Source organism: Melopsittacus undulatus, chromosome 4, assembly GCF_012275295.1.
Source record: "Melopsittacus undulatus isolate bMelUnd1 chromosome 4, bMelUnd1.mat.Z, whole genome shotgun sequence".
NCBI lineage: Eukaryota > Metazoa > Chordata > Aves > Psittaciformes > Psittaculidae > Melopsittacus > Melopsittacus undulatus.
Genome location: NC_047530.1, coordinates 19757514 through 19785438, shown reverse-complemented (window position 1 = coordinate 19785438; position 27925 = coordinate 19757514). Strand labels below are relative to the sequence as shown.

The 27925-nt window shown below is 39.8% G+C and overlaps 1 protein-coding gene across 1 annotated transcript in view; it reads right to left on the bottom strand.

The window, feature by feature from the left end:
* BRF1 (BRF1 general transcription factor IIIB subunit) overlaps positions 1–27925 on the bottom strand; it is a 175394-nt gene that overhangs the window by 6940 nt on the left and 140529 nt on the right. The window contains exon 16 of the mRNA XM_013129164.3: positions 2733–2784. Coding sequence (XP_012984618.1) covers positions 2733–2784 — 52 coding nt within the window. The remainder of the gene's footprint in view (positions 1–2732; positions 2785–27925) is intronic.

The window sequence follows — 27925 nt, the reverse complement described above, 5'->3', positions numbered from 1 at the left end:
ACAGATCCATGAGTGGGGCAGGAAGCAGCAACACAGTCTGCCCCAGTACAGCCCAGGCTCTGGTCTCTCTGAAGTTCTCACTTCCACAGTGTGCTCACTCTAAGGCTGAATCTCCCTCTCTCATCCAGGAAGAATTACCACAGGAGCTTTGGTCCCTGATATACAAAAAAATTGCAGACAGTAGAGGGTCCAGAAGAGGACCACAAAGATGATCAAAGGACTGGGAAGCCATGTCAGGAAAGGATGAAGGAGCTGAGCTTGTTCAGCCTTGAGAAAAGAAGGCTCAAGGGAAACCTCATCACCATGTTCCAGTATTTAAAGGGTGGCTACAAAGAAGATGGAGACTCCCTTTTTACAAGGAGTCACATGGAAAAGACAGGGGTAATGGGCACAAGACTCCCACGAAAATTCCAGTTGAACACAGGAGGAATATTTTTCACAATGAGAACAATCAGCCATTGGAATAATCTCCCCAGAGAAGTGATGGATTCCCCAGTGTTGGACACTCTCAAGACTCAGCTGGACAGGGTGCTGGAACATTTAGCCTAGGTCATGCTTTTTCAAGAAAAGTTGGACCAGATGATCTTTGAGGTCCTTCCCAACCTGGGATTCTGTGATTCTCCATCTCCACCAGCTTTGTAACAGTGTACTTTTCACCTCTGTTCTGTACTTGGACTATTTGGGATTTCTACACTACAGCCTGTGGCCCCAAAGGACACCCCATTAATGGCAACTTGAAGAACACTGAAGATTAACCATTAACACCATTTTGTCATGTAAGTAGTTTTGAGAAGAGAATATTTAACACTACCTGTCACTACTTAGCAGTTACCAGCACTGAGAGTCATCTCCTCTACTAGGAAAGAAGAAGATCAGGACTGCTTCCTTGGGAAGAACAACAGTGAGGTGCTCCTCACAATCAGTGGTCCAAAGGAGATCAGGAAACCGCAACTCCTCTGGTCTCCACCACAAGAAAAGTCTTACAGTACTTTAGGCTTTAAATTACAGTATGGAACTGTGTACTGCTGCATCTTCTGCAGTTCCATTAGCAGTAAGTTCTGATTTAGTGTTGCTAATGTATTTTTATTTATTTATTTATAAATGTATTTACTTAGGATGCAGTAACTCCCAGAATCCCTGTAACTCCAGGAACTTCAGAGAAAGTCCCTGTACCAGAAAGTTGATAGTCCAATTATTCAAACATCAAAGCAGTACCTGAATGTGTCATATACCATGACAGCCAACCTAAAGAATCTGTCTGAGCTTTTCAAAGTCACCTAAAGGTTTGCTCCAATAGTTCATTAATAGGGCAAAAGACACCCATTAATTTTAATAGAAAATCAAGTATTTAGATATTCAGACCACTCAAAGACAGGTTTTCATGATTTTTTAATGCTCAAATTAATCATATTATTTAGAGGCACTTCCCTCCAGTTTATTTTATATTTCCTACCACTGCTTTTGCCTCTAGAGTGATCAAATTGAGTCTATCTAGGTTTTCAGTATAAACAAAAATAGATGCAACAGTTTGAAATGAATCAGCATCATAATATATATCAATTTATATACTTAAAAGTATCCATCTGCTCTGAAAAAGTGGGTGAATATAAGGGAGCTACAATTGAGTCATTATTTTTTAAAACTGCACCACGCTAATTAAAATGTGACCTTCTTCTAATTATCATGTCCACTTCCAGACAGCTATACTTCTAAAAATGTGCAGAGTTTTCTAATGAGCATAGCGTAAGAAGTGAAAATGTATTTCCCCAGGCAGGATATCAAACTGCTTCTGAAAATCAATGGGTTTTACTAATTTAAAAAATAAGGCAGTCAAATAATGCCTTTAAATAGAACTTCCTGAATTTACTTCCAGACATCCTGGACTTGAGTTTTGCACATATATTTATGGCTGGATGGACAACTGGCAAAGCACGTTAAACTCCCCAAGGTAACTGGTTCACTTTCAAAAGTGTGTCAGTGTCACATGTTTTTGGGGGAAAAGTAGGATAAATATCTTTATTAGGAGCAGAATTTTAGATATGAGTAGACAGTTATTTTATCATACACAAAATGCTTATGTCTACTCTGTACAGTGTGAAAATAATAGTGAAAGAAAGCAGTTATCACTATGACTGATAATAATCAAGATCTCTTCAGGAGAAAATGCAAGTGCACAAAGCCACCCATAGAGGGTTTCTGGTGGTGGCCAGTTACTAGCTCTAACTTTTCTATGGCACTATTATATTTTCAAACTAAACAAACAAACCAGCCAAGGAGTAAGCCATGCTATAAGCTGTCACTTTGTGTTTCCTCACTGGCCTCCTACAGAAGCCCAGCCCTTCCCTTGGGCCGTCGCTGGCTGAACAGAAGTGATGTTTTGCATCATCCCCTTCTCTATGGGGACCATCTAAGTGCTGAGAAACAGGCACGAACTCTGCCCCTTCCTTCTCTCCAGTTTGATATATACCTTTTTAGATGGTTGCAGGGAGCTTTTTTGTTGCTGTCTAACCAGGTATTATGAGGCTGTGCTGATGTTACTGATGGGTAAGAAAGGGCATATCTTAGTTAGAAAACAGGTAACCTTAGCTGTGCAGTGTTTGCAGTAACCAGCTCCCAGTGTGATCAGAGACGCAAGATTCATTTCTTTTGCCCTTATGTACCACATAACTAGAGCCAGGTTGTGAGAATTTCCAGACTCAACTGCTATACTAGAAGTGCTGGACTCTACATACCTCTTCAGTGGCAGCCTTTTTAGCGAGCTGTGTTGAAATCAAGGGTCTTAATCTGCAAACAAGGAAATATAAAATGGTGAACATCAGAAAAGTTATAACATGCACAAGAGTTTGACAGAGTACTCACTCTTCAGACAATGAAAGCACTTTGCTAGGTTTATCTTGTGCAATTACTTTTTTTAAGATATAAGATAAAGAGTGGACAGCCACAGATTCCACAATAATTAATATACACGTTCCCTTGTAAGCATCTGCCCCAGTTCCAGATAATAAGATGCCAGTCAACAAGCACAGTAGCAAAATCTCATCTCAAACTGCAGCCTGAGCCCATCCTGAAGGTCTTTGAAATAGATGTCACATGTTACAAAAGTCAAAAGACAACTGATTTTTCTGGAAGAATACAGCCATGGTAAAACCAAGCTACATTCTGAAATGTCCAGCACCACTCTGCAACTGATTCCCTGTGTTTGATGATATATACAGGATACCCAGTAAGATTATACATGCAGGGTATCAAAATAATCACAGGCAAAATTATACTTCAAGCTACAGAAATCACCATCAAAACCAAGGGCACCCTGCATACTTTGAATAAGAAACGACAAAACCTGAACATAAACATTTTGAAAAATGCTGCATATGAAAAAGACCTGCATATACAGGGAGGAAAGACAGATCAGTACTGCTTTACAGCTAAGTGTTAAATATTGTTCTTTCTGAAAAACATTTCATAACCTGTTGTCTCCTTACTGCCATGAAAGCCGCTCTCAATCCATCACTTAGTGCTGCTTTCTGGTCTTTTCTCTTCATCTAGATGTATCTAGTCACGAAGAGAATTACTTGCTTTCTACTGAAACACTGCTCAGACAGCTTCTCAAGTATGTCTTTTAACTAAGTCTAGGCAAACAACTTAATGAATACCAATTTATGACTCCAGAGGTAGAGTCTTTTATGATAAAACAGTATCTTTCCTCTCATTTTTCTATTAGTCATTCTTCCCTGTTCACACACAGTTACTGGTTGTCTTCCTTCTTATCTACTTCAAATAATCAGCAGGAGGAAACAAAACTCCAAAGAATAAGTAGGGGAGACTCACATCATTATCTCTGATGGAGACGACAGTATTAAAACACAAGATATTGTCTAAACTCCAAAAAAGTTCAGAAACTGGTCATCTCTGAAATGCTTTGCAAGATCCAAAAGGCATTTCAGCAAACAAAGTAGTCCAAGATGCCTCCTTACAGTAGATCTAAACAAAAAGAATCCACAGGAAAGCTTCAAGAGCTGTACCACTGAATGATTCAGAACACATTATTCTCCTACAGAACACATTATTCTGCTACAGATACTTCTTGTCGTATTTCATAATTATAAAAAATTTAAAGAAAGAAATACTCTTGACCCACATAAACTATCTCTTACTTACAAATCCTGGTAGAATTCTGGGCTTAGAGAGAATGCATCTGAGGACATGGACACAGTGTTCCCTATGTGCCTGGCCTCTTTGCTTTATTTAACCCGAACTGTAGAGTTTTCACAGAATCACAAAATGGTTCGGGGTAAGAAACCTTTAAAGGTCATCTAGTTCCAACCCTCCTGCAATAAGTAGGGACATATTCAACTCGATCAGGTTGCTCACAGCCCTCTCCAACCTGATCTTGAATGTTTCCAGGAAAAGGGCATCTGCCACCTCTCTGGGCAACCTGTTCCAGTGTTTCATCACCCTCATAATGCAAAATACTTCCTTATAAAAATTTCCTAAAATTTGAGCCATCCTATCGATAGTCAATCACTGTTTTCCAAAAGTCACCCTGTTCAGATGCTTACAAGCATTCAGATGCAACAATGTGAAAAAGTTATGTAGCCGAGGGATGCTAATTACCAAACAGGCTGTATTTCATTGACATGAATGAAAAAAAATCCACCCTAACAGGGGTAAGTAATGAAGGACTTTTATTTTAAACCAGTAGTAGTGATTATTGCAATTAACACTGTACCAAAGATAGCACCTATTTCCTCCAACTACCAAAAGACATCAGACCTCCCTGGAGCACCCTGAAATCCTTCCTCCCCCCAATTAAAATCAAGCTGTTGAGTAAGACTCACAAGGTAATCAGAAACTGCTGACATTTCTTTTAGAGCAAATTATACATGAGCTCATAGAGTGAAGAAAACAATCACAGCTATATGAAGCAAAGAGTAAACAAACACAGCTATATGAAGCAAAGAGTTTTGTTTTAATTAAAATGGTCCCCTAATGAAAATAAAAAGATTCATGCTTATGAAAAGCCTATTTGCACACTTTAGCGCTAAATCCAAGAGCGCTTCTATACCATTTTTCAGCAGCAACTGACTCTCACAGCCAAACTGAAACTAAACTTGTATTTCTGTTCCATGACAATTGCTCACAAAACACGCATCTTCACTACTAGAAATATAGTGTTGCCATTTGATTTGGGCAATACAATTTCTCTCTCAGCATAGTATCAAATGCATCCTGAAGCAGGATTCTCCTCCTGCTCTGGCTGTTCAGCATCTGCTGCATGGTAGATCCAAAGGGGTTACTCACAACATCTCAGCTCGCTGTGCCTCAGTATGATGTCCTACCTACAAATGGTAGCAATGAAAACAGGGAAAAAGGTAAAACCATCTTAAGGAGACACAAACACTTCCCTCCCTCTGAAATAATGTCTTTGATTAAAATGTCCTAAAATTATAAATGTATAAAAAGACAAGTTAACTTCTCACCCTTGGCTCTCCTTACACCTATGGAGAATCCCATTATTATGAGCAAAACAGTGGGGTTTTGTTTTGCTTCTTAAATGTCCTGATGCCCTGACCTCCTTAAACCAGAGCAGCTGCTACCACACCAGCCATATGGAGCAGTAAATTACTGGCTGCCATGGCTACAGATATGGGCTCCTTCTGCTGTCTGGCTGCACCACACAGGATGGAAATAAGTGTCTTCAGGGAAGAATATGACTGCTTTTGAGGCTGGGATAGGCCTGAGTATTAATGATCAAGAAAGCATCTAGAAAAAAACAAGTAACTGAAGTATCTTGTCCAACTTTCAATGTGCATGAAAATCTCATCTGTAAAAGGCTACAAAGGTACAAACAAGCACACACACTGTAAGTGAAAAATCCTGTCCATCACAGTCCAGTTTTAACTCAGGGTTGCAAAGTTCCATAAATAACAATAATATCCTGCATTAGGATATGATCCCATATATGCCAAAGCACCAACAGTCTCTATTGAAAATGCAGTGTTGCAACTGGTTTTCCTAAGTGTTTCAGCAGTTGTTTACCATGATAATTTCTAGTTTGGGGCACTTCCATTTGCAAATTAACTTAGCAAATTAATCCAATACCTCACGTGAGGCAGTAACAGAACAAGCAACATTCTGAACAGCAATATGATGCGTAAAAGGAGAAAGATTTCACACAGCTCCAAGTGTTATATCCACATTTTAAACTACTTCAAAACTTATGCAGCTCTACAAATGCTCATGTCAGCCAACATACGTAACACTGGGAGCAGAGAATCTTCACATGTTCACGACAAAAACTAATGGCATCGTACATGGCATCAGAAGCTGCTCCCTGCTGAATTTGCTCTGCTCTCAGCTGAGATGTGCACGATAACGTCTAGGTTTGTCTTCCAGCTTCACAGTTTAAAAGAAGATTCAATATAATAGCACCTGACAGGGCAGGAGATCACACAGACTAAACTTCCAAAGAGAGCAAATTCTCTGAAAAACAGGCTTGCTGTGACAAACAGTTGTTTTTATTTTGCTTATTATTTAATAACAGAAGATGACATACATAGTACATAAAATAGAAAGAGCGCTGTGAGGTAACAAAACTGTCTCACTTGCATCAGGCTGTTGGCCCACCAAAAAGGTTTATGATACCATAACAATCTCTTCAGTGCAATCCTGCAAGTAATTTAGAAACTCACTCAAAGCTCTGTTTCTTACTGAATTGTAATTTAATCCATCCAAGTAGGGAACATCTTACTGCTGCTTACTGCCCATACTAATTTTATACATGGATGATCCCAGAATACGTGACAGAAAGCAGAGATACAACTGAGCCTACAGCCACAAAGCCAGCAGTGTAATTATGCAGGTCATCTAAGACAACTGCCCATAAAACCTGAACATCCATACCACAGGCCTTTCATATGTATGTCACTTCTGTGACAGAAAAAGCTATTGAGAAATGAGTGAGTAGAGCCCAGTCAGGTTCTCCAGGCTGGCTGAGATCCTCCTCCCACCTGAGGCCAGATGGTTTTGCCTCAGGAGGTCAGTTTACCAGACATCTGCGTAAGAAGGAAATGAATATAAATGTTTATCCAGGCTAAAAGTACCCTTTAATTAGGTACTGTCAATGTTATCCTTACCGGAAAGCTGGGAATTACCTCCCTGCAAGGATTTAATGCTCTTGTTGGAAATACAACAACATCAGGAGATACTGACCCACCTTTCTGCCATAAGGTCAGGACAAAGGGGTGACCCTCCTGGACTCAAATCACTGTTCTTTTCCACAGAGCAAAACAGAGATTGCAGTCATGACGATGACCCCAGAGCTCTTTGGGGATCCCACTGCCTTCTACATCTGCTTCTGGCTGTGAGCCAAGTGCTCACAAGAGCCATTCCCTCTCCAGGAAACTGAGGCTCATGGCCAAGACCATGGCTGGATGTGACACCAATGAATGTCTTGAGGACAGGGGCTGGGGCATAAGAGTGCACTGTGGCACATCAGAAGAAGCCCAGATACAACCACAAACAACTTCATGCTGCAAAGCAAAACAAACCATCTCTGATGCTCACATCTTGAAACCCCAAATCACACCTTTTTTTCCCTGAATCACATTCCCCAGTGACAAGGCCACAGAGACCCCAACCAATAGCAAAAGAGACCAAATGAAGAGCCCGTCCACACTGCAATGGGCCCAGCTCACACACAGAGAGGTCTCCTGGAGTTGGCTAACCCCAGTGCTGCCAGCTGCACAAATGTGACTGACGGAGCAGCAGGCAGAGTCCAAACCCTCCTAGATACTACCAGACACCTGGCCAGCAAGACTAGGACGCATTGAGCAGTGCTTGAGCCACCTACTTCTAACGCTGCTCCAACGTGGCAGTGTAAACTCCACCAACACAGCCAGTATTTTCTGCCTGTTTCTGAGCAAGCAATGCCACAGAAAGAGCCATTTCAAGCAGAAGAAAAGCAAAGCTGAAGTGACAACAAAAACTACAGTGAAATGAGAAATTGTTCCCACTTCTGATTCTCACTCAGTCCTCTTTCATGCTGGATCAGAGGAGTTTCGCTTTCATCAGTGAAGCATCAGACAACACAGCACTGAGTACATCTTTAGTGCTAATGAGACTGGCCTCTTCTAGCAAATTCCCAGGCTTAAGAATCTAAGGATCAAAACTACAGGAATATACTGGCAAAAAGTAAGAATCTCCATCATTCACTAAAGCAGATATTTATCAGCAAGGAACTAAGCATCTACATCAGCCATTGATATGCTTTTGAACAGAAGGAACTTTGTTATCATAATGTGAACTAAACACCTATTTCAGAGAGGGGCAGAGGCCATGATATCTGTCTTCAATATCCAGACTGAGAGCAGGCAGTATTTTTCTGCATAGCTGCAGCACTCATTCTTCAATCTGATTCTACAAAATAGCAACTTGCTGTTCTTTCCACGGCCTAAACCAAAAGATTTTCAACAGCAAAAATTAAAAGAATGAAATCTGAGGCCACCTTATTGGGACCAAATGAAATTAGGCTACTGCAGCAGCTCCAAAACAATCTCTGCACATATCTGCTTCTAAAGGAAATTGCTGCAGACCATGGGAAATTACAATTGCTCCAGGACAAGAAAGGCTGACTGATCTAATATTTCTGGTTGACACACCTTCTTCCTGGGTTTGTCAATAAAGATACTGATGAGATCATCTCTCCACAGGTCAGGAAAATATTAGCTGAAAATATGCTATTCCTTTCATTATGAAAATTTTTCCAGATGAAATAATGGCTGCAAGGTAAATCTGCACCTTGCTAGGAAAAGCTACTTAAAATCAGGAAGCTATGAAGCATTTTACTGAAGGTAAATGAGTAATCATGATGGTCTCAGTTAAGCAAGTCTAATGTCAGTGTCACTTCCAAAACACGAGTGTGAGACAACTCATGTGATGACAATCCAAATATGTCTAACTATCTTGTAAGCAGTCTTTCAAATGGTAACAGTGCAGAATGCATCTGTTATGGCAGAAAGCACCATTATTAGCACATAAAGCAAATTAAATAATTTCTAAATCATGCTTGGAACTATAGTAACAGAAATTAAATTTAAAACATTAAATGAACACACTATCATCTCAACAGAAGGATTATGCTATTGGAAAGTTCTCAGCAGTAGCACTGCCATCTGTTTCTGGTGCAAATATATTTTTCTAGACTCAAGCAAGAGGATTACAGATATTTGCCTTTGGACAGGTGTTTTGATCAATCTCAACCTCTTAAAAACAGCTAATGAGGAAAAAGATGAAAAGAAAAACATCTCAGTAACCTGCAGTCTCAGAACAATCCACTGAGATTGTTATATCCAAAGGTGATGCCAGATTTATTGTTAGATCTTCCCCGTTGACATTACAAGGACAAAAATCATGCTAGGCAAAACAGTAACTCACCTCTTCCACAACCTCTGATAGCAATACCACTGTGTGAATTAAGTTTCCCTCATCTGATTATGCAGGCAAACTAATATTCCAAAATTCAGGTTAACTATAGATTCATACAAGTAATCCATCAAGGAATAAATATGGATGACATTTTTTTTCCTTGTGTCTGGTCTATGATACATTAAAGAGCAATTTCACTGCCAGCCATCTGGAAATCAATGTATTCCAAGCTTTATTTTATGATTACCAACATTCCCCTTCATAACTCATTTCTAATTATAAGCAATAAATCATTCCTTCTTGCTTGTAATTTGTAACAGCCAATTAAGGCAAACCTCTTATTTAAATAGCAAATCTAGCTTTAAAACATCACATATTTTGAGGTATGCACAAAACGTCTAATCAAGCAGCTGAGTGGTAGAATAATGATTTAACGTGGCTTTTGCAGCCAGCAAGGAGACAATTGCAATAGAACTGGCTCTCGCCTGTGCACCATGTACACCAGAACTTTTTAAAACTGAAAACACAGGTCTCATCCATCTGATTTCCTGCAGAAGAGATTGATATGTAGCAATACATAAGCCAGGACACAGGGAAGTCTGGTGTCAAGGCTCCCCTTTACCCTATCAGGAAATGAATAGAGAGGCTATAACAGGAGAAGGAAGGTCTAGTAAGAGGTTCAGGGCTTTTTCTAATTATGAACTAACACTGTAAGAACACAGCTCTAAATCTAAAACTAAAAAACACCAACTCAAGCAGCTTTTATTGTGCCTGGATTTGTGTTCAAGAAACAGACTGGCCTCCTCTTCCCAAGCCAAAGGACACCACAATGCACTGCCCAGACGCTTGCTACATCAGCATCTCTTTGTCACAGAATCACAGAATTGTCAGGGTTGGAAAGGACCTCTGGAGAGCATCTAGTCTCCAGAGAGGAAGACTCCATGACCCTCCTGGGCAGCCTGTTCCAGTGCTCTGCAATCCTCAATGTAAACCACTTCTTCCTCATGCTGAGGTGAAATTTCTTATGGTGTCAACATATAGCATGGCACTTAGTATGAGGATGGCACTCAGATCACTCCTCCCCATCCCTCATGGACAGGAGAGGATCAAGCAGAACAAAGCCATGAAACAGTCTGCAAAGAAAAGCATATCACCAAGTAAATCCAGATTATTCCTTTGGGGAGAGGTCCTTAATGGTGGTTACCATTACAGCAACTCTTCCCAAGAAAAAATACCAAAGAAATGCAGTGGAGGATGTCAGATGAGACCAAAGAGGGTGGGTCGAAAAGCACTGGTGAGGATACTGGGAAGTTTTTACTTCTATTTGTTCTTCAGTGTAGGTCTGAGTAACAGGCATGTGAGTGCAAATACAAGAGAGAGGCTTCTTAAAAATAGCTCTGCTGGGATTTGTCCGTCAGGAAAAAACCCTCACTCTTGTCAGAAAAGTATTTGATACAATTTTGGATACAGAATTTACGACATGAGAAAATGATCTGAGGAACATGGAAGTGGTTCCCACTGAGATTTTATTCGGTCATCACACAGCTCTAGTCTGTTCCAGTTTCACATTGTGTCATCTGGTAAGCGTTTACAGTAAGAATCAAGGGAACTGGATTTGGAAAAAATCCATCACAACTGACCTAAATCTGATCTGACCTGAATAATCCAACTAAATACCAAACTCAAAAAATGGCTAGACAGAAACAAGGAAAAGGAATTCTTCAGCTGCAGGAGTTATCTCATGAGTTCTCTTTCCTCAACCATACATGAGGGTTAGACACTCCACTTTTTTATTCCCAAACAGCAGTAGTGATGGAGACTATGTGAGTATCCCTTTGTACCAAAGGTGTAAAAAAAACAAATGCACAAGAGCACTACAGGCTCCACTGTGTTCCCTTCCCTTTTGAGACACCATTCATGCCTGAAAGAGCAGCACTTGGAAGCAGGGAATGGAAGATAACAATAAAAAAAACCAAAGAGAACACCAAAAGGCAGTGGCAACCATGTCAGTACTATCTAGTCTTGCCTTTGTCATACAGTTACTGAAAGCCATCCCAGAAAGTGGCCTTGGCTGGCATAGTGCATGGAATGTGGTGCTGCAACAACCACCTGGGTGCGGGTAATGCCATGTCTAACCCACAGCCACACTTGCCCAACTTGCAAAAGTGTGTCACATTCACAAGTTGTCTCATCACCAAGGCTTGCCCGTACTGCTGCTTCAGGGTGTGAGGTTATGCTGCTAGTATCACTATTCCAAGCTGAAGATGTACAGGTGCAGCACCATCTAAGCAAATACAGAAAATACACAGCAAGTCTCCAAACATGGATCACTATTTTTGTAGAACTTGTAGCGATGTGTTCAACAAAAAGCTTCACTGCTTTCAAGACTTATCCTCTTTTTATGAGAGATCTAAGTATTATTTATCAGTGCTCTCAAAAATACAAGGCTCAAAGACATCTTAACATCTGTTTTAGTCTCTCAGAAATTAGAACAAAACACTCAAAAGGAAACTCAGAAATCATTAGCTTGATGTTGGTGAAAATTGGGCAATATTTCTGGCAAAAGCTCTGGATGAGGATGCAACAAAAAAGCCTGCGCAAAACTGTAAAGGGAGGAAGAAACAGACACCAAAGCCTATAAATTTAATTTTGAAAATAAGGCGTCATTCTTATTATGCCTATGGATGTATATCTTCCCTATATAAAGTTTTAAAAGCTTTACATAAACTATACTTCTAAGCAAGGTTGTAATTAGCTAGGGGCAGGCTTGGCTATAATTGTAACTTGTAGAGACACACTTTATTGAAATGCTTAGCTAACAACCATAGTGATGCTCTGCTGATGGCTGAAGTCAGGCTGGCATGTGATTGCTGTGTAACCATCCGAGTACTTCTGTCTTGTGTAAACTTGGCCCCTTAATGAAGCCTGTAGGACCGGTCTGTCAGGTCTTCCTCCACAGCTGTGCCATACCTTGCTGGCATACTGAGCTTTTCTACCACTGATGCTGTGATGCCCTGTGTGCCTGCATCTGGCTTCCCTCCTGCTTGCAAGTATGCTGTGGATACCTGTCCTCACCTCACCAGGAGATACCATACCAAAGGGAATAGAGAACACGGCAGAGGGACGAAATTGCACTATTTCAGAAACATGAAAGATCAGACTGGATCCAGTGCATTAATCAGCCAGATGTCATCACACTGTGAACATTCATCTGGTACGGCCTTTTTCAAAGCTAAAATGAAGTTGATCCCACATCCCATCCCCAAAATCCAACAGGATCCTCTACTGAAAGAATATCTCTCAAAATCAAAGTTCCTGTAAAACAGCAAATTCAGAAAGATCTCTCACACCTTTGGATTTAAACTCTACTGACATAAAAAAGTAAACTGTACCCTTTTATTCCAACCTTGGAAGCTGCTTGCATGGCAATCTCTACTTGTGTGTAAGTAAGCATGGATAATACAGTGCAAAACCAGTACAAATCACTTGGAAAATGGCTATTTACCATAAAATATGACACAAGTTTAAAAGATGCATTGCTACACACTATAGATGCTTGCTTGCACATACTGTTATGTATCAGTGAATCACTGAACTGGGTGGCAGAAGCACTTCATGTTATAAAAAGCCTATCTCCTTCACAATTCATTTCGTACATGTAAATAGATGAGTGTAAAAATTCAGCCACATTTTTGACAGAAAGAAAATTCCAAGTGGAAAATGTTAGGAAGAAAAACAAAATTAACTGCTGGTTTAAAATCTGTGTACAATATGTGCAACTCCTTCCAAAAAAGTAGGACACTACTTTTCATGTGAGGAGCCAACAGCACCATCGTCTCCGATGTCTTGTGTAAGCTCCACATTATACATCTGTAACTAAGTTAGGATAGCTATTGTAGGGGATCCTACATGTAAACCAGACTTATTTAATAGTGGCTTGCTTTAATACAGTTTAATACTAGTGTTAACAGACACAAGGTAGCCAATAGAAACCTCATTCAAACTGCAGAGGAGATGCCTCTCAAGCTGGTTTAACTGGATCTATTTGAAAACCTCTCCAGGTGAAGCCCATGCTACCTGCAGTCATTTGCAAGGGCTGGTGAATGGGACAGCTCTGCTTGGGCCACCAGTCCCTAATTTGGTTCAGTCAAAATAAGGAGCAAAACAAGTTAGCAAAGAAACCTTTGCTGACTATTACCTTTTGAAATTGCTGGAGTTTCTGAAGTTTGTTAAAGGGCACTTGTGAAAGCAGGTTAGCCGGCAGATCTGAGGGACAGCAGGAAGCAGCTGAATTCAGCTGGAAAGATGGCTCCTGATGCCTCCTCTTCACCAAGTCTTCACCTGGATGGATGGAAGGTGGACCCCAATCTTACACATTCAGATGGCCTAAACGGGCATTAGTCCTCCGTTGTTAAAGCAAATCACAGCAAACCTGATGTGACAAGATCTGTTTAAAAATCCTTTGCTCCACCTCATTTTTTTACCTATCCCTTCCAAGAAACTGTGGCCCCCAGTGCTTAGGTTTTTGGCCATCAAAAATGCAGCATCTGAGAAAGGTCAATGTAAAAGCCAGAAAGAACAATGTCCTTTCCTCCTCTTCACTGTAAGCTACAGAAGATGTATTAAAAAGAAAATTACTGTAGCTACAAGGCTCCATCTGAAAACTGCTCATCCACAACCTCAACTTTGTGTACACAGCAATAATAAAAAGCTCTAACAGTTGCAGTTGCCTTTCAGCACTGTGCTGCTCCCTTGGACATGTACAGCTACAGATGAAACAGGCCATCTGAGAAGGAGCAATATACATGCTGTACAAGCTACATTCCTACAACAATTATTAAGATATGGGCCGTGAATAGTAAAAAGAGTTCAACTGACCGTGAAACATGCAAATACTACAATAAATAGATACTTACGCACTGCCTTATTTATATAAAGTCCTCCTTTCCACCCTATTATTTGTATTTTGTCACTGTATTCTGTGAAGTTTTGCAGGCAATTTTGGACATACAATAGATTTTAGTACAATTCTAGTAAGAAGGAGTAAAACATGAAACAAACACTACCCATCTCAAGTAAATCCCTACTTCTTCCTCTGTATCTAGGAGACCTTGCACTTGAACCCTGTCATGAAATAATAATTGTATCAAACAGAGAAGAGAGTACATTCCCACTGTAGTTTAAATCCTTCTAAATACTAACCTATGTTTGAAGATCAACAAAAACCCTGTAATTTTAGTGTTTTTAAAAATTTGAACTTTAACTCCTTGTCTTAAAAAAGTCACAGAAAATAAACCAATATTCCTGCAAGACCTGAGCTACTTAAAGCTATGTGCTAAGAAGTATTGTGAGATTTGGTATGTAGGGACCATTTCTAGGCTTTGTGCTGCATGCATCCCTCTCCAAAGCAAAGGGGCTCCCCGCTGTACACAAAGAGAAGGCTGTTTGCGCTGAAGTCACAACTTCAAAGACCAGTAGCACAAAATTTGCCAACTCACTTGGCCATTGAAGCAAATGTCAACTGACACAAAAGCACACCAAAGAAAGTTGTTACCGAATGCCATGCTAGGAAAATAATGCAGATTTGTACTGATGATCAACTCAGCTTTCACTAAGTCTAACAAGCAAGTTTGCTTATGTTCTTTTTCATCACCATGCTCATTTTGCTCTGTAAAGGCATTTTCGAAGCATCAGTTAAGGAAAAAGCTCTAAATAAAAAAAAACCAGTGACACCCCTTTTTTAAAAGAAACATTAGTCTTGCATGCATTAAGTTTAGATTTCCTCCATTCTGTACTTGGTGAAAATATGCAGCAAATGCCTAAGAAAGTGCTTGGCCCCATGAGACAACAGTCGGCACAGACTCACTTGTGATACATGTCTGCCTCTCAGCTGTTTAAATCTCCATACACAGCATTTCCTTTATCAGCACCACAACATCATCCCAGTTTGCCTTAGTTTTTTTTGTCTACAAAGTGTTGTGAGAACATCAATACTTGGCAACCTAACACTTGAGGTTTTAGCATGACACCACAGATCCCTGTGTTACTTTGCTCAATTAGTAAAATGTTACAGCAAATAAATAGATGTAGAAAGTATTTTTTTTAATACAATGTGCCATATTGTAATGTAAACACTTTTCACTGTGCATGTTTTTATGTAAAAAGCTTTTCAGAGTAAACTGTCTTAAAGGAACTGAATCAAATTTAAACAAATGCATTAGAGACTTACATTTGGAAATTAATTTGGTAGCGATTTATGACCCTTTGATATGAATTTTCAGCCTTTCTTTTAGAACAAGAATGTATTCGTTCAGAAGTCTTATGTTTTGCCTGGCCTCAATGGGAATATTACAGCTGAAGCTCTTCTAAGGTTCTTGTTACCTCTGGGCTTCTGAGTGTTAATACCTTATTTGAAAATCTTAAAAGATGAACAAGAAAAACAGAAACCTCATACACAAAACACATGCTTCTACCACAAACACACGGTGTTAAAAACAGTTGCCAACACAGTTGATCCATCCAATGCTGAACTTTTTTACTGCCTCTATATCTTCCCACTGAATTCTGATGTCCATGCAAGCAGTCTGAACATCTGAGTTCCCCATCCATCTCGTAAGACAAAAGTGAAAAATACACTCCAGAAACAGCATATGAGCAATGAGGCATTTTTACCAAATGGTAGCACCACGCAGAGAGCCCTGAAGCATATTTCTCTCATCTCTCGACAAAAGAAATATGGGGAAGCCATTGAGAGAGTGCTGTCCCTCTGGTTGCACCCTGGACTCCTGGCGGCACAACAAGCGTGTTTAGCAAAATCACATTGGAACAGCCTTTCCTCATCTGCCATACACTGATCCCTGAGATACCTCCATGGGCCCTATAAACAGCTGACAGTATTTAATGCAGAAACAATATCACGCCTACAGTATGTTACAGCTCCTGGGAAGCTCAGGGCACAGGCTCAGGAGGTTGGGATCACCAAACATTTCCCCATAGACACCATCTAAACAATTTCTCCAAGATGATGCAGGAGATACCAGGCTGATGCCTGACCCACTGAACTTGGCTCTGTCCTCCTCTCATTTTGCAGTATTCAAAGGAGAGTCCATCAGACTCTCCCCAGCTTTATCAGCAGCAAGACAGACCCAGCCAAAGGCAACTGCTCCCAGATGCTGGTGTCCACCTTGGCCACTAAGCAAGTGCAGGTGTGTACCCTCTCACATGACCAGCATTTTTGCAGACCAGCTTTTGCTTTCATGTACACATTTCAACATCACAGTTCAGATAAGATGACGTGCAAGACCCCCACCTTTTTTAATGGATAACAACATCGTAAGTTCAGTAGGTGTCTTTAGGAGCAAAAGCTAAAAAGTTAAGACTCTACATGTCAAACTGCAACAAAAAGTTGGCTTCAGTTCTGACATAAACAGCATGCAAACCTCACGTTTATTAAAAACAGATGAAAAAAGTCCCAATTCTTTTTGAATAGCAGAACTACTGAAGAGAACTAGTGGAGTTGAGCACAGCAGGAGTTTTAGTTGCCTATCACCACACATTTAAACACTTGAGGACTTTGCAATAAGTGCTAAATTAAATTCATCATCAAAAGACAAAATCCATGTTCTATCTGCCAAAACCTTTAGCAGCCTAAACAGAAAATGTCACAATTGATTTTCAGCAGCAGTATAGAAATAAAAAACAACATTTTAAAGTCTTAAGGGGATAGACAGATAGACAGAGAAACAGCATGACAGACAGATGGATTTATTGCTATAGGTAATTTTTTACTCCTCCTAAGCAAAAATCAGGCTTCAAATGGATTGAGGGAGCTGAATAGATTAAGAAAAAAACCCAAACCACAACTAATGAGTAATTTTATTTTTAAATCTTGGGTTTTGTCAGAACCACCAGCCTAGAGGTACACAGTGAACAACTTTTTTCTAAAGCACTACTGTTTTATTTGCATTAAGGTTAAAGAGCCTCCTCTCTCCTTGACTGGTGTCAGACATAATAAAACAAAAGCATTTGAAGGGAGAAAAAACCGCCAAACAAAACACAACACCCTGAGCTATTAAAAGTGCTGGTTTGGAGGTTATTTTATTCCCTATTTCTCTAACAAAGTCATAAATTAAATTTGGGCTCACTCTGCACGCACAGAACCAGTACATGTGCAGAGCCTCCCAAAATACAGAGCCCCCTCACACCTCAGCTGGCTCCAGCTCGTGCTGGCTGTGGGAGGAAGCAGGGCTCACATATTCGCAGATTCTCTCTTCTAAATCTAGCAGGGTTTTTAATACTCTTTATTTAAACAGTGCAGTGAAACACAGAGAGGAAGAAACACAAGCCAAGGACCGTAAACTCTCAAGGCTGACTTGCAAGCATTTACTAAACATACGATGTTGGCAAGCAGCAGTGGCTGCTGAGCTGATAAGCCGTCTGCTGTGCTTACAGGCTCCCACATTTAAAAGGACTGAGAAATAAGCAACTTTATAATACTGCTATAAGGGAATTAAAGCTAATATTAGAAAAAAGAGTGTGAATAATCAGGCTCTGCCAAAGGCAGCAAGCTGGACCATTTCCAAAATTACCAAGTAACCTGTTTTCATATAAACTTTTCAACATGAACAAGTAACCTGCATCCAGGATCACAGAAAATTAGACTGTAGTTTTCCCTTCTGTTTGCTACACTAAAAAAAGAGAAAAAAATAAAACCAACACCAACACCACTGCCCTCCCCTCCCACCCCCCCCGCCGGCTTATCCACCCCCAAACCTCAAAGTGAATGTTCTGACTTAAAATGGTAAAATGTCTACGAGAAAGGCAACCCCAGTGGGGAAATAATTAACTGAAGATTTTTTCTTTAGGACTAAACCCACTTTAGCAGGGTCAACAGAAGCAATGGCAGAGAGGTCAAGACAACTCCCCTTCACACCAGCAGTTCCCCTAAATCACAGGCAGAAGCTTCTGGCTGCCCCTACCCCAAGGACCATGCAACAGCTACACTCCTGCAGGAAAAACAAACCAGCTCCAGTGATTTCCAAACTTCTTTTGAGATGTTTACAAACCCTTCTGCATTTCTACTTGTGTTGTTAACAGGGGGGGGGAAGTCAGAGAGTGATGACTCCCACCTAGGGAGATGAAACCGGGCAAGCCTGGCACCCTCCTCTGTCCATTACTGACCAGGACATGCAGTACCCTCTGCTTTGACACAGTTTATGCTCACGTCCATCTACAGAGGACCCACAGAAGTAAGTAAATGCTCCACTATCACCGTTTATCGCTTTCTCCATCTGTGAGTGCCTTAAGGAAGAAATTCAGACTTAATCTATCAGACACAGCTCCAAAACCAAAGATCTTATGTCACTTCAGTATTTGGCCCTCAACCTGTATTTTGACTGCTGTCTTCAAACATGGCACTCACCCTTACTGCCACTGAGACTTCCCTCCTGCTGTCCCACTGAAATTAGCCTTTTCTTCAGTTCTGCCATGCCATATGCTGCTGTTTCCCTCGTCTATGCTCCAAATGCTTCAACTCCACTACGCATAGGCTCCTATCACACTACGGATAACATTTCAGTGTTTCCTCCAGATCATCACTATTTTGTTTCTTGCTGAAATCTCCCTAATGACCACAATGCTCTCCTCCACAGAAGCAAATGGTTCTCCAAGACAGGCCTAATGCCTCTCTAATATGTCATGTGCTGCTTCTCCACCGTGGCCCAAATTGGTCCTTTTGTAGAGCCTCATATCTAATTTGCAGTCCACTATCTCTCTATCTCTTTCAGCCTTATGGCTTTTACAGCTTCTACTCCCATGTATGTCTGCATTTCAGATTATATTTCTTTGGATGCATTAGCCTGGATTTTTTCCAAGATGCTGCTCTTTTTTATTTCCTGCTCTCAGTTATATTTTTTTTCTTAGTGGCAATGCTTTGCACGGCCGTTTTCACTCATCTTTGCTGTATGACTCACTTTATTGTCTCCTGCAGATTTCATTAGCACTGCTCTCCATCTCATTATGAAGTAGGACTGAATTTTACACATTGTTCAAGCTTTCCACAAAACATCTTGCAAGTTAGCACCCTCCTTGCTGTTTGCCTGGGCAGATATGGTACTCAAAAGGAAAACTCTTGGGGTAAGAGAATCTACCTGGACAGTTTCCTGAAGTGCCATGAGAAAAATGCTGGTGGCATTAGAGGAGTGGTGTATGTTAACACCATTAGCTCCTGGAAGATTTTGGTTTTTCCCATGACCTGTTTTGTTAGGTATTTGAAGGTAACTCCTGCCAGGAACAGATGGTATTCAAGCAGACAACTGGCAAGGGATCTATAAGAGTGCACTGAGATGGTGCTGTGAGTAAGTCTGGCCAGTTACCCAAACCCTGGTACAGGAGCTGCCAAAAGGCATTGTTTCTGAAAGAAAACACAGTAAGTAGGACAAAAAAAAAACAAACAAAAAAGGTGAGGAAATTTAAGAAACTTTCTGATACAAGGATGCTGCCCTGTCTATTAGCTCCGTTTTTGAAGCATTTGTATCAAACAGTCTACAGATGGTTGGATGTGAGTGACGATTTGACACGTGCCTGTATAAAAGAATATGATAACAATCTTTCACAGATGTGATGGCACAATTAAATCAGGGGACAAGAGAAGCACTTTCTGAGAAACACTTAAACCCAAACAAATCTTAATCCTCCACAAAATGCCTTCAAGTGGCTGAATAAATTTCCTCCCCATTTTTACTCCAATATTATCTTACTTCAGACCAAAAAAAGGATAACATAGGCGACCTTCAAATGAATTACACTATACATTATGTATGTGCTCCAGATAATCCCTGCTAACTGTCCAAAAACATTTCATTTTCAGAAATTGCATACTCCCCCAGCATAAACATTACTAACGATGCAAAATAAAACCAGAAGGGATTCATCTCTTTTCTAATGCTAAATACTGCACAAGTAACTACCATCTATGTAATCTTGATGCTGCCTCAACACAATTTCCAAAATTGAATACAAAATTGAGAATAAATTGTTAGGAGATTACTCTTCAAGAGAACTACTGCCAGTAATCTCCTAGTAAGACCTGTTATTTTGACCTTCATGCATATTTTTTTAACACCTTCACTTGCTGCAATGTTTGTGTGAGTCTAAGTGTAACCAGGAGCCCATTTAGGAGAAAGTCCCTTGTGCATTACACCTCAACAAGACACAAGCTCAAAATATCCATGGAACCGTTTAAAGTATGTACAGACACCAAGGTCAAGCTCTGGAGATCCTGGCCAGAAATCTATCACACTCTGCAAAATTTCTTTCAAACTTTCCCCCCTCAAAAATATATGTTAAACAAAGACTTAAAAGCCTTGTTTTAAGCAAATTCTGCAGATGTACGGAAAAGCATACAGACTACGTTTCCTCTGTCCATAATTCACCTTTCTGCAATACATAGATAACATTAATCTTTACAATGCCCCCTATAAAATCTAGATGCAAGGGGTCCTAACCACAAGATTTCACGCCTTTATTTTGAAATACAGTATTTCTGGGGAGCAGGGGATGCTGCAGGTGGGAAGCCAGAGACAGCACTACAATTTCAAATGCCTAACACTGCAGCAGAAAAGCCCCATAAAGCTGTTTACCAAAGACAGCCCTGATACACTATTACTCATCAGGGGACAGAAGGGCCAGAGCAGCTGCTGCACTTCAGATTGTGATGTAATGCATTGTACAGTTGCAGAAGCTCCACTAAATGTCCTGAGGTTTCATCAGTCATTGTATGCTAGCTCCACATTTGTCTCATAGTAGTGCATGTATTTATCACGTAATGGACATATAAACAGCTCCATGCTTTGGAATATCGCAGTCCATTCAGAACTCATTTTTTGCCCCTTAAGCATCTCTCTCTGGTACATTATCTTTAAATTATTTTGATTAAGGCATTTTAAGTGCAGTCAAATAATTTTGATTATGATAAGACTTTTTAATAATCAAGTAATTGAGAGAAACTTCTAGTTTTCTGTAGGTACCATTTTGAAAAGAATCATTTGCTCTGTTCTTCCCACTTCAACAGCAACAGGTTCCTTCTCATTCTTATCATCAGCTGAATGGTATGGAAGAGCTACAAAGTCCACAAAATAATACTTGCATAGACATTAACTGCTTGCTGCAAACAAGGCAATAATTAAAAACCATTAAAAGTAAGTCATGTGCTGACCGAGCATCAGACTCAACCCCTTCATGCAACAAGAACTCTCGCTGAAAGTGACAACTTCCTGGCTCATCCGGACACCAGCAAAAAAAAGGCCCCAAGAAATCTTGTAATTTTTTTAACAAGGTTCTCATCTATCTCACGAGTGAGGTTTTCCACTGCCAGATGGTCAATAGGAATGCTAATGGAAAGAGTTGAAGCCGAAATAAATCTGCCACTTTTAATCAATCACAGGCAACTGTGTCATCAAGAAGCAACACGTGTTAGGAGAAATTCCCTTTGGTTTGCTACATGCAAAGCTGGTAAAATGCACCACACCCATGTATTCATTGCTGATCTTGGGCAACTTCTATTGTAGGCATTTTTGAGGGTTAAAAATTTTTCTTTACCTAGCAATACTGTGATTTTGGATTCACCCTGAAAATTGCTCAAAAGAGCAACAGTCACTAAATACTAGAAGACATTTAAATAGTGGCTCAGTTGAGAAAAAAAACAAACAACAGCAAACCAAAACCAAAACCCCCATCATCAAAAGCTCCAAAACTGTTATTAAATCAGCCACTATATAATAGAAATCCACTCCTTATTTTCAAGTCTTTGCCTACACACACAAGGTGCATCCTTGAGTGCATGGAAAAAATTATTATAAAAGGATAACTATGCAGCATGCAGTCAATCTATCTCTCACTCCACTCCAACCCCTCCACACGTGTGGGGACCACAAAATCCAAATGAGGTGAAAGTCACAAAAATTACCAAGTTCCTATTCCCTTAGTGAAAATTAGAAGTAGGAAGAGGAGACCCAAAAGAGCTGGCCATGTCCCACACAGGTATGAACTGACTGACATCTATGTGCTCACACCAGAAAACCCATCTCTGCTTGCAGCTAAGTCTCACATAACCAAGGGAAAAAACTACAGCAACCGGTAGAAAACTAGACTTCACTACTTCAACCATGCATGGTAAAGGCTGCTTTACAACCATGTTTTTAAGAGGGGCTTCCAAATTTCTCCTCAGTAAGAATTGTGTCTTTTTGCTTTCACTGCCTGTTGTCCACCAGTGTTTCAAAAAACAATTGCAAAACCAAGACTCTACAATTAGGCTAAGGAAATCTAATACTTTCCCAATTTAGTGGCAAGATGGCCTTCAGTTGCTTGGAAGAAAAAAAGAATAAATGACAAAAGTTAATACAGCACAACTGCCAACAAGTCATTTTGAATCCACTTATGGAGACACAGGAAATTATAATTAATCCAAACTCCGTAACTTGTCTTTCAGTACAGCAATAAATACATAACTGAAGATGCTTCTCCCTCCTTACCAAATTACAATCTCCCAGTATGTAAAGGCCACAAGTCAATGCAAAAAACTTTTCAGCTGTTTTTGCAACTCTCACTGGGCAAAATCATGCTGACACAAAAAACTTCTTTGCCGTCCCTTTATCACCCAACTGAGAGAGATAACACCTTTGTAACGCTGAGCATCTGATATGAAGCAGTCACATTTTGCTTGGTTTTTTGCTCTGTTCTTGTTTTCTCTTGGGTTTTTTTTGGCATCTGTCTAGCATAACCGTGGTGGACAGGGTCACTCAAACAGCATGATAACCCTTCAATACCATTTTGAAAGAGTATCGAACTGTGTGTGCACACACAGAGAATGCTGTTGATCCATTTTATGAAATAATGAATGCCAGGATGAGTATCCCAAGATCTTCAAAATTTAAAACCAGCAATTTTTATTCTAGTAATAACACTCTGAAAGATAATATATTAGAATTATTACAGACTGCTGCAGCATCATAGATTAGGCTCACAGTATTGATCTCCAGGAGACCAAATGGCAGATATGTGAATGTTCCCTACAGTTTAATCAGTGAGCACCTTTCAACGTTTTTGAATTTTTTTCTCCATTTTCCTATTTTTTTCCCCTAGGGAAAAGAACAATACAGCTATTTTTCCTTTTCATCCAAAATGAAAGGTTCATTTTCTAGATTTTGAGAAGTCAAAACAGTACCTAAGAGCCTAAGTGAGACAGAAAGATAATAAATAACACTGAGATACACTTGATAACAGCTGAAGAAAAGCAAGATCATTAAACACAAGGGTGATGCTCATCCTAAAAAAATGTCTCACAAAAGAAAAGAAAGGAAAATACCTGCAGTGATAGACAGCATGTTTAGTAACTTATCAGGCTGCAGTGCAAGGTGGCAAAAATTCAGATGTTCTTAAGCAAATTGTTTTACCATTTCTTTCCAAAAGCCTGCACAAAGCCTGAGAACATCCATTCAATCACCTGCCTCGTTAGGGACAGAGTCTCACAATTCTTTGTGGCGCCTCCATACATACCAAAATACACATTACCCCACCATTTGACAGTTGAACCTAAGTCCACCGAGGTCAGTGGGACAAAATCCAGCCCTAGCTATGCTATAGTACAGAAAATCCTAAGGTGATCCGTTAACAGAAGACATGGGTGATTAAAATCACTTACCTAAACCACTGCCTATTTCATCTTAATGACATTTTTAAGGCAGCTGCATTTAAATTAAACTCTTTAAAAACTCTCTTGAATATTAGTGCTTTTATAGCTCCTGGCTTTGACCTTTTGGTTATTGAGTTTGGTCACTGAATTTGGTAAATTGAGAGAGTTTAAATCGTTTCAGATTTGCCCTATTAAGTGAATTTAAACTGGAAGCTGGCCAGGTATCTCTGGAGCTGTGATGTGGAGCACAGTTCATAAGCAAGAGGAGCTCCGCTGTTGAGAGTGCTTTAGTAAAAGATAAGTCTTCTAATAAAAGCCTGAAAATCTTGATCAACCTTTAACATTACATGAAAGCAGGGCCTAATACTGGTACCCTGAGGTCCACTGTGTCTCCTGTAGTGTATGCCCAGCAACCTGACCAGCACAGGCAACAGTATCACAAACATCAGCTCTTAAAACTGTGGTCTGTAGGGAGGTAGGGTATTAAGGGTCTTAATTACTATGCTAGAAAAAGTCTTAGCTATTTCATTTGCTTTAAAATGGGTTTTAAAATGAAATCAGCAGATATTGATTGAAAAGAGATGGTATGCAATTTAGACAAAAATGCATCTGTCACTGAGGCCAGCCTCTCACAAGCACTCTGCAAAAAACATCTTAAACGTGGACTTCCCTGAGTTGCAAATCCTATCAGCAAATGCTGACCCATAAACTTGAATTTTCTAGTGTCATCTTCACCAAAAAGTTAATGTAATGCAGTGCTTAATACCTGTGGGCTACTGAAGTAGCAACAAAATAAGGAATATATACTATTCCCACTCAGTGCCTTGGATCTCAGGATTTCCTACTGTTCCATAATTCAAGACCTCCTTATGTTTTAAAGAGTAATTTAAAATTGCAACCCAAAACTAACAGAAAACTACAGCCTAGTAATCATCAGATCTTAGAAATAGTCTCTTTCAATTCTCCTGTTGAGACAGAAATCAGTGCACAAAACACCCACACTTTCCTCCAACAGCTGTTTATAGAACTTTCTCTGCAAAACTTGTGTTTATATATATATACGCACACATATATAAAATACATATACTAAAAAAATCCAGAACCTGAAGATTACAATGTGCTGAAAGACAAACTTTAAATGGGATTTAATTACATTCACCTTTTTTGTCATTGAACAAAATAAGTTACTTATCCACTCCTGTAAAAAATACAGGAAGCACTCGAAAAACGTTGATTCAGAAAAAAACAGCAAAACTTCCAAACAAGTTTGGGCAAATGAACCCCAGAGTCAGGTTTCGCATCCATCACATTGAAAGCTGTACATTGTTTTTCCAAGGCAGAGTTTGAGGCTGCCAGCCTGACCCACAGCCATGGCTGCATTGTTGGTGCCAGCGGGTGAAGGCTCCGGAGCAGGAGCAGGCTTCTGCTTCCTGATAAATCACTCCTAAACACAATGGGACTCTTGGAGACAATGGCGTCTACAGTTCCTTTTGATGTTAAGGGTTTTTCTGATCTCTTCAGGTTAGATTAAGAGAGAGACAGCCAGGGTCAGCAAAGGTCAGCGGGATGAGGTTTATTTTTATGGAAACTTTTCCCTTCCAACCAAGACCTCTATAGCAAGTCAGTCACTTGCTAGTCACTTACTTTGCATTATATAGGATTTATGATTTCTTATGGCTCACACATACCACACCTTACATCGGACTCAACTTACTAGTTGCAAAAAACCCTCGCAACCAAACCTCAGTGGCTTTTAATCCTTAATTAGCCCTTTCTTTGTCTTTTTTGTTTTCCTGGTTCCCCTCCCTCTTTTGGTTTCATTCGTTTTGTTGGTTTTATTTTTTTTGTAGAACAGAATTAAGTATCATCATTTCATGCTTTTAGAGTTGATGAAGCAGTATTTAGGTTTATTTTTTATGAAATGCATGATACATTCTACCTGAGCCACACAAGATCAATGTATGCAATCCAGTTAAACCAAATTCCTTTATTACCCCAGTGCTTTGTGGGTGAAAAGGAACAAGAGTATTTTAAGAAATAACAGGAAAATGAAAATATGGATGCATGGATGAAAAGTAGTTCTACAAGGATTTAAGAAAATTTAAGGTATATGTACTTGGAACTTTTCCCATTATGAGACTGAAGCTTTTTCAGCAAGCTTCTCGCTTATATTTTTAAGTATATGTTAAAACTAAAATAAGTTCTATAAAATCTGACAGCAATTTTTTATATTCCAGATCGCCCAAAGGTCAAAGTCACATTTGGATTGGACCAGGCTGTAGGCAAAGAAAGCTCTTATTTCACCAATGAGTCTAGAGGATATGAAGAGGTGTGACAGAGGCAGTATCAAGAATGAACGTCAACAACAGGTAGTTTTTTTCCACTGAAAGCCATTGATGATCCTTATCTCTGGGCACTGTTCAGAAGAGGAAGAGGGGGAGGATTAAAGACTGCAGAACGTACAGTCTGATGTAGGAATATCTAGAGAAAGCCTACAGTAGGCATCCATCAGTGACAGAAGCAACCCAAGGTCCTCTCCTACCCACCTTGCTTCACAACCAACCTACAAAAAGGAGTTCACCTTTCTTCTACTCTGTTCACATCTTTTTTTTTTTTCCTCGGTAATATTTCAAAAGGAATGAAAAAGTGAAAACATGTTTAAAATGTGCTATATTTGCATATCAATTTTTCAAGCCAATATTGCACAGGTCATCTGGCAGAAATAAAGACTAAGTATCTTAAACCACTATCAATTAAGTAGCACCTTTAGGCACAGAATTAACCCTTAAATTGACTTACTAAAGCCCCAACTGGAAGAGCCTGTCTCTGCCTCTAGGAGCTGGCCAGCAGGAATTGCTGCCTTGTAATAATCAGTTGAATGTTTCAAACCACCCTGACTTCTCTCTTGCTCCTCTTCATCTAATAATTTGATTCACTGTTGACTCTCTGTTATTAATTCACCAGATGACTGATTCAAAAACATCTTTAATCTGATGATTGTCTTACTCAACTTCAGCAACAACAGTTTCAGTTAGGAGTACAAATTATTTTGTTTCTTTACTGCTGCATGATAAAATCTGTACAGAAGTGTGCAAAGCCATTTTTCCATTAAAATTCCCATATCACCACTTTAGACAGGCAAAGATAACTTTATAAAATAAATATGTCAGCCATTCCATTCCACTTCCAAATCTGTATGCGTGCCCTTCATACTTCAGATCTCAAAAAATTCAGATTGAAAGAACACTATGCTGTAAAGTATTGTATATTTCTTTCACATAAATACCACATCTAAACTAGTTTCTGAATAAAGAGACAACCAACTATTAAATACATGTCCAGTACTTCTATTCAGTATGGGGCCTGAGAGTGATCTCCATGTCCAAGCATCTTCCAGCATTCCAGTTCATCAAGGTTACACTCAACCCTGAGTATCAATACAGTTTTCAAATCCACCAAACCAAGTAATGCTGTGGGCTATAACAGCCTCCCTGTATCCTTTCCCTGCCAGTTATCAGCTTTCCTCTATTCCTTCTGGGTCACAACAAATGGGTATGTATGAGAGAAGAGAAGGCTGCTCTAAAGCAGGTGGGTAAGTTTCCCATATCCTAAACAGAACAATGGGTTTGTTTAGTCTGTCGTTGTGTTGCACTGGAGGAAAGGGAAAATGCTGGGCAGAAATTTCTGATTCACTATAAATTGGAAACTAACATAAGAGAAAGTTCAATTTGCTGCATGCATCTTCCAAAACCACCGTTAGATGTTATATCAGTTTGTTTCATCCTATATTTCATAACAACTGCAGTAAGG